Source organism: Vicia villosa, unplaced genomic scaffold, assembly GCF_029867415.1.
Source record: "Vicia villosa cultivar HV-30 ecotype Madison, WI unplaced genomic scaffold, Vvil1.0 ctg.002711F_1_1, whole genome shotgun sequence".
In the NCBI taxonomy this organism is placed as follows: domain Eukaryota; kingdom Viridiplantae; phylum Streptophyta; class Magnoliopsida; order Fabales; family Fabaceae; genus Vicia; species Vicia villosa.
Window position 1 is genome coordinate 133,265 of NW_026706010.1, and position 8,083 is coordinate 141,347.

The 8,083-nt window shown below is 34.1% G+C and overlaps 1 protein-coding gene across 5 annotated transcripts; it reads left to right on the plus strand.

The window, feature by feature from the left end:
- The first annotated feature begins 406 nt into the window (after positions 1-406).
- Positions 407-7,849, plus strand: LOC131639614 (DNA repair protein RAD4-like). 5 transcript variants are annotated; one of them, XM_058910096.1, is made up of 14 exons: positions 407-507; positions 1,320-1,352; positions 1,453-1,538; positions 1,689-1,982; positions 2,080-2,172; positions 2,533-2,625; positions 2,760-2,861; positions 3,397-3,446; positions 3,998-4,747; positions 5,176-5,419; positions 5,505-5,699; positions 5,804-5,959; positions 6,675-6,884; positions 7,227-7,849. In XM_058910096.1, the coding sequence occupies exons 1-14, from the start codon at positions 459-461 to the stop codon at positions 7,623-7,625; spliced, it is 2,754 nt and encodes a 917-aa protein (XP_058766079.1). In that variant the 5' UTR covers positions 407-458; the 3' UTR covers positions 7,626-7,849. The 5 variants fall into 5 exon arrangements, with proteins under 5 accessions (XP_058766079.1, XP_058766082.1, XP_058766081.1 ...); XM_058910100.1 differs by having other exon boundaries at positions 460-510; positions 1,705-1,982; XM_058910101.1 differs by lacking the exon at positions 407-507 and adding an exon at positions 542-1,213 and having other exon boundaries at positions 1,705-1,982.
- Positions 7,850-8,083: the final 234 nt, after the last annotated feature.

Sequence of the window (8,083 nt, forward strand, 5' to 3'; positions counted from 1 at the left end):
AGTTGAAAGAGAAAAATTAAAAAAAATTACAAAAGTTGAAAGAGAAAAATTAAAAAAAATTATTAATATGTTAGTAATTATTTGAAATATATGATTGGTAAATTAACAACTGAATTTAATTGCACTACTAGTGTAAAACTTTTTACACGATTGATGCATCACAACAATTCAATGATATTAAAATAAAAGTTAAACACTTTCAAAAAAAATTAACAGATTAACAAATGTGATTCACTAAAAACGTAAAATTTCTTTAAACCGTTGGTATATTTCAATTAAATTCTTAACAAGTCACATTGAATGTAATTTAAAATAATATTCACCCATTTTAATTAGTTTCTCAAATTATTTTCTTTAATTTTAAATTAAGTTTTGAAATGAAATTATTTTTTATCTGCCCTTAATATTTTTGGGCGGCGACGACGTGTTTCACTTCCCACTGAAGAAAAAAAAGAAGAATGCCACGCAGAGGAAGCAGTTCACGACGGGAGAAGAAGCCATCTTCTGGTTGTTAGTTTCTTTCCATTCCCATTTTTATCTATTCTCTTTCTTATAAACCACAACAATGAAGTGTTACTTTTTTTGCTTTTCCCCTTTTTGATTTTGAATCGATAATGTTACTATTAGTTGCTTGCATTAAACCTTATAGTGTAGACTAGGGTAGAGAAATACCGGTGTCCATCAAATACAACCTTTCTAGCACCGACGTCTCTGAAAAAAAGTACGTCAGTGTCGAAGACTGATACTTGTTATTAGTTATTACGATTCAATTTATTATTTTTCAAATTATTATCAGTGTCAATGTGTCAGGATTCGGTGTCATGCTTCTGTGTCCGTGCTTGGTAGAATACAACACGAATATTGAAATGCTGACACCGGTAATAATTTAATAAAGCCTGAATGTGAATGTATCTTGTGTCGGTGTTGTCGGATACAACACTAATAGTGAGATGTAGACACCGATAATTATTTGAGAAAATAAGAGTGATTGAATTGAATGTAACCACGTGCATCGGTGTCAGACACTGAATACACCTTCAATATGAAGTGTGAGTACTGCATATGATGCAACTTTAGTACTTGGAGTTGAGGTTAAAGTTTTAGTTTTTACTATCGTTTTCTTAGTAGAACTGAAAGCAAGAATTTACGAGAGGGTTAATGTTTTGGATTTTCCCCAATATAACAAACTAATGAACTAATCTTAATGTTGGAGGTTGTCTAATTTTAGTTTTATATCAGTGGATCATATGTATGGTTTTCAGTATATGTTTTGTTTGAGCATATGTAATTTCTAATGCTTGTTATTGTTAAATTTGCAGAAGATGAAACGAAATCCCGACACAATGCCGGAGGTGGAAACAAATTTCAATCACCTAGTGTTAATGATTCAACGAAATTTACTGAGTAAGATCATTTTACCTGTGAGTGATTGATGCTAATGCTTAATTTCAGGATCATTGACGGAAATATCTCGGGATGCTGTGGGAAAACTTCTACGCCGTGCTAACAAAGGTAGCACTTCCAAGAAAAAGACTACGGTTGGTCCCTGTAACTTCCCGTTGCTTTTTTCATTATTTGTTCGGTTCAGCTCTTATGGTGACTTGACTTTGTTAATTAGTTTAACTTCATTGTTAGTGTTAGAAGTTGTATAACCATGACCAAATCAAGTTCTTCTGACCTTCCTATAGGTTGATTTTGAACCAGAACAAAATGGAACTCGAATCTTGGAACCGATTGTCCCACCAAAAACTTCAGAAGTTGAACACTGTAGTAGAGATTCTATTGGAAAGGATTCTGCAGAAGAGAAATGTGGTCATGTAAGTTTAGATGAGGGATACGCGGATAAAAAGGAAGAACTGGATGATTCAGATTGGGAAGATGGTACAGTTGCCATGGATGATCTTCCCATGACAATTGAATTAAATGTAACCCCTGATTCATCTCTAAAGAAACAAATACGCCGAGCTTCTGCTGAAGACAAGGTCAGTTGTTATGTTTGAACGTCACTAGAGTTGGCTTTGGTGTCAATAAAGTTTAGCTAGCCAGTTACTAAATTCTTTTTCTTTTTGAATTCTTTAGGAATTGGCTGAACTTGTGCACAAAGTTCATTTGCTTTGTTTACTTGCTCGGGGAAGATTAATAGACCGTGCTTGTGATGATGTTTTAATTCAGGTGAACTGTTATCGACATTTTTAGGCAGATGAAAAGTTCTTCTGAATGAAAAAAAAAAATATAATCAGTGTTGCTTTGCTATTATGCATAATATCATTTTGTCATCATTCCTGTGCTTCCCTAACATTTCTATTTTTGTGATAATCAATAGCTCAATTCTTTAGTCTGATATTTTCAATGCGTTTTAAAATCAGTTGTTAATATAGGGCTTTCCAAATGATATTTTCATTTTGCGTATACTATCTGTTTTATCTTCTTTCATTAATTTTGTGTATCATCCAGTTTTGTTAATTCTATTTTCTTGTCTAAATTTTAGCCCAGAGAATTGGGAGTTAAGTTGTGCATTTCTTGATATGGCAGGCTTCTCTGCTTTCTCTACTTCCAGTGAACTTGTTCCACCTATCAAAAGGCACAAATCTCACTTCAAAAGCTCTACATCCTTTAATCTCATGGGTATGGTTTGATTTAACTCGTGTACTGTATACTTATTATTTTGTTTCATTTACTGGCTAGTCATGGCCCTTGGGTGGGTTCATGCTATATCACTTGTTATATATTGTTTGATTCCTCGTGTGTAACACTTGCAGTTCCATGACAATTTCCATGTTAAAAACTATACAAATGGAGAAAAGTCACCACACTTTGCTTTGGCATCTGCTATAGAATTACGTGAAGGTAGTTCTGAAGAGGTAGATCTCTTTCAATAGAAGCTTTGTTGTTTTTGTATTTTCTGCATGATATATACTTTGCTGGAGTCCTAGTTTTTCTTTTTAGTAAGGTTTTGATAGGTTTGATAGATAGAACAACTTAGTTGGTAGTTGGGGGCCCACAGCCCACAGATAAAATAGTTATATAGTTAGAGCTGTTGGGCTGGGATGATTGGAGAAATAAGTCATGTTGCTCGTAAATAACAAAAGGGATGAGAGGTAGAGGTATCTTGTCTTTTGAAATACTTGGTACCTTTGAGCATTAGAAGATGCAGACCCCCGAAGTTTTGTCATCTGTACTGTATTGAGAGGAATTTTTACCTAATTCTTCTAAATTATAATTAAGATACTCGTTCCTATCAGGTCCGTATTCATTGCAATAAGATTAGCTAGGCATTAAATGGTTGAAAGTGCAGGATCTGTTCCTAATTCTGTTTCGGAATGAAATGGTTTGATGGTCTTTTAACCATCCTCTTCATTTGCTTATAGTGAGGACGAAATGATTTTTTTGGTGCAGATTGCAGCTTTATCGGTGGCACTATTTAGAGCTTTAAATCTTACAGCCAGGTATTCCACAAGAACTTGGAATGGTATCTTTCTTTAGTTCATCAACTTTTATTACATTGGTATGAAAATTTTGTATATTCAATAATTCAATAGCAATGTTAATTTCAACTTTTCAGTTTCATTGGAAATTCCATGGTATTATATAATTGATATTTTTGAATTCCAAATGAATGAAGCAGCCCTTCCAAAACGGGCTTTACATGAATTATTCACTCTCTTTTCCTCTCAGGTCTTGTAAGTTTTAACCACTTGCAGGATTTCACATTTTATTATTTGGGATGTGAGTGTAATGTTCAAACAGTGATGTTGTATGTGATGAAATGAATCTAAAACGGAAAGATAATAATAATAAAACAATTATATTTTGATCTTCATGGTGAAAATTTTGTAGAATAATAAAGTTTTAATTCAAGAGGTATATAGCCAAGTCAGAAGCCTAGTTTTATTGAAGAGATAAGACAAAATATCCCTACTATAAGGTTTGGAAGAATATATGGTTTGGAAGAAAATATGCAAATATATGGAGTTTTCTTATTGAAGGCATATTTCAGGTTTGTCTCCATTTTGGATGTTTCACCTCTTAAACCAGATCAATCCTTTAGACCAATTGCAAGTGGATCTAGTAAGGGAATATTTAATAATTCAACACCAATGGTATCTAAGCAAAAGTTGGATTTCAAGTCACCTAAAAAATCACTGTCTTGTAAGAGAGAGAAACTATGTGAAAGCTCTCTTGGTCATTCACGGAAAAGTAAGAAACGAATTGCACTGAGCGATATGGATCAGTCTAAAGATCCATCCGTTGCTGAAGATTTGAATCATACGGTGGCAAACCTCCCAACTTCTGAGGCACAAGTCAATGACCCTGAATCACATATAACTGACAAATCTCATAAACCAAAGAGGAAAGGGGATCTTGAATTTGAGATGCAGATGGAAATGGCTCTTTCTACTACAGCAGTTGAATATTCTAAGAGTAAAGAAGAGTCTGGTGAAAATATTGATTCATCAAATTTTTCTTGTCCATCTAAAAGAATAAAAAGAGTTATAGGTGAAGAATCTTCAACCTCTCCCCAGCTAATTTCTACAGCAGTTGGATCAATGAGAGTAGGATCTCCTTTGTATTGGGCAGAAGTATATTGCAGTGAAGAAAATTTGACAGGAAAATGGGTGCATATCGATGCTGTGAATTTGATTATTGATGGAGAAGACAAGGTTGAAGCTATGGTTGCTGCGTGTAAATCATCTTTGAGATATGTTGTTGCTTTTGCTGGGCAGGGGGCCAAAGACGTGACCCGCAGGTTTGATATTTTCTACTTTGTATATGTTCAACATGAATGCGGTGATGGTTTGTAACTTCGTTAACACTAGTCAATTTCTTGATAGCTTTGTGTAAACACTTGCTTGTTTACTGCTTAAGTTGCCATTTTATTTGTTTATGGAAATTTCTCATATTTTTAGAATAACATGCAATTCTGTCACAAAATCCCATTGAAAACATTATTGACCAGTAACAGAAAGGCAGCACATGGGGATGTTTGACATGAACAAGTATTACGGATTGTTATATGTACCACTCTTTTCCTTTTTAACGATATATATTTTCTAATTGGTGTTTTGTATTGTTTTAGCCCTACTCGACTCTCCATGCATGCTAATTTTTAGCTTCCATAAGGCTGTAAATTTACATTTCGTTGCCTGAAGATGCTAGTTCATATTGACACATTAGGTACTGTATGAGGTGGCATAAAATTTCATCACAACGAGTTAATTCAACATGGTGGGATTCAGTGTTGGCACCACTGAGAAACTTAGAGTCTGGAGCAACTGGAGGTGTGGTTCATTCGAGAACAAGCCAATTCACTTCAACAGAAGCCAACATGAATGATTCTTTTCTTCCTACAAGGAGCTCTCTTGAGGATATTGAATTAGAAACCAGGGCATTAACTGAGCCTCTTCCAACCAACCAGCAGGTATTTTCAAAAGTAACTTTAGCCAACATGATGATAGATATTATAGGTAATAGTGATATTATGTTATACGACTCTCCCTTTGCAGGCCTACAAAAGTCATCCTCTTTATGCTATAGAAAAATGGCTTACAAAATATCAACTACTTCATCCAAAGGGTCCGATTTTGGGGTTTTGTTCAGGTCACCCAGTTTACCCTAGGACTTGTGTGCAAACTGTTATGACAAAAGAAAGATGGCTCCGGGAAGGGCTGCAAGTGAAACCCAATGAAAACCCTGCAAAGGTCTATTTTGGTTGATATTGCTCAATATTGTTTTCTGATTTCGTTGTATATTTTTCCTATTTATATTCACATGTAATTGATTTGTTACCCAAAAAATCATCCAGGAGCATAAACGTTCCATTAAGCCTCAGAAAGTACAAGATTTTGAAGCTGATGACCATGACTGCACAACTGATTCTAAGGAAAATATTAAACTTTATGGGAAGTGGCAACTAGAACCATTAAATCTTCCTCATGCAGTGGATGGAATAGTTCCTAAGGTTTGTCTTTACGTTATACGAATACTCTTAATATAGAGTGAAGGTGTATAGGTTTGAAAGACAGTGTTCAACTGTTTACCTTTGGAAACTTCTTAAATAGATATGGTATCCCATGTGATTTGCGTACTGGATCGAGACAATATCTGTTAGTTAGACATTCTTTAGATTTGGGTCTCAAAAGGTAGATTTTGTTGCACCACCTACATGTTCTTAATGGACCAATGCACAACTGTTCTGATGAATACTATATATATTTGTTCCGAGTTACCTTGTTCTGTAGACAATGAGGTTGCAGTTGAAAAGGCCATAACAATTTCACAACCAAGGCAATGATTTTGAAACTAGATTCCTTAAGCTCAAACCTCTGATCACATTTCCAATTTTTAAAACAACACTTCAAACTCCCAATCTATGTTCCTGTGGCTGTGTGCAAAGCTACACGTAGTATTTTTTTATTAAAAAAAAAAATCACTATTGAAGTATGAAAGGAAAAGCTTTAGTGAGAAGATCCATAGGTTTTGAGTTAAGCGAATGTTGATATAGCTTGAACTTAGGTTCTGGTGGCATCACTTGCTGCAATGTGTTAAATATACATGCATATGAACTAACTGGACAGTGCAGAAGTGCAGATTTGCACAAAATTATATTTGCTTGTTTTTTGAGATTATAGAAAATTTCATATTGCTCACTGTTACAATTTCTATTTTACATATAGAACGATCGCGGTCAAGTAGATGTTTGGTCTGAGAAATGTCTACCACCGGGAACTGTGCACTTGAGGTTTCCAAGGGCTTATACTGTTGCCAAGAGGCTAGAGATTGATTATGCGCCTGCTATGGTTGGTTTTGAATTTAAAAATGGCCGATCATATCCTGTCTATGATGGTATTGTGGTGTGTGCTGAGTTCAAGGATACACTATTAGAGGTATTTCTTTTTCCCAACGAATAAGTTAGTGTTGCAGTATTACGGATAAACTCGCTTTTGACTTAGCAAATGTTTATTCTGTCTTCTCTCTTATGCTCCTCCATATATTTGATAAAATTAATTTCATGTGCATGTTGCAGAGTAATTGTAGCCTAGGATGTTTACAGGGGTTAGTAGTTTCTTAATATAGATTTATTCTGCATATATTTTTCACTCTTAACATCCTTTGGTTTTTTTAAACAAGTTTTTAAAATATTGCAGCTTATGTGAATGTCAACATTGCATTCTATTTTTACAGTTTTATACACATGATATAACTTGTTTTCTTCCTCTTTTTCTCAGGCATTCGCAGAAGAAGATGAACGACGGAAAGCAGAAGAAAGGAAAAGAGATGAAGCACAAGCTCTTCGTCGATGGTACCAGCTTCTTTCATCTATTGTAACTCGACAGAGGTTAAACAATCGTTATAATAACAATTCGAATTCAGAGGTGGCAAATGCTGCCCATGATATGAATGATAATGTGTCAAATGCCACAGTTTGTGGTAGTAATGACCAGAATCAGAACCCCGCAAACCATCAGATGGACAACCGCGATACCAATCTTGATGAACCTGTAAATATTTCAGTAAAAGACCATGAGCATGTTTTTTTGAAAGAGTACGAAAGCTTTGATGAGGAAACTTTTTTACTGACAAAGCGATGTCAATGTGGGTTTTCTGTTCAAGTAGAAGAATTATAAATTTAAATGAAACACCTTCATCATGTTCATGGTTTTTGGAGTCTTTTCCCCTAGTTTTGTTGTCTCCAAAACTCATAATCATTGTTCAATTAGAGACTTAGGATTAGATGTAAGATATAATGTGATATATATGATCAAAACTATGACAAACACTAGTTTTTGCTAGAAAAGAATGTAGACATGTTTACAATCTAAAAAATGAAAGTCCATGTTTTTTTTCTCCATTCTTAGGTTTTTTTCATGCTAGTTATTCACATTTATTTCATTAAAGATATAATTAATGTATAGATTTGTACTTTAATGAAATAGAATCACTAATTCACTTGTATTTTATCAGTCCTCTAATTTTTATGTAATAATTCACCAAGGAATATTTTAATCATTACCTTTAAAACTTTACATTTTGTTAATCCTATAACAAATAACATATAACAAAAAAAGTTCTAAAACAAGTCTCA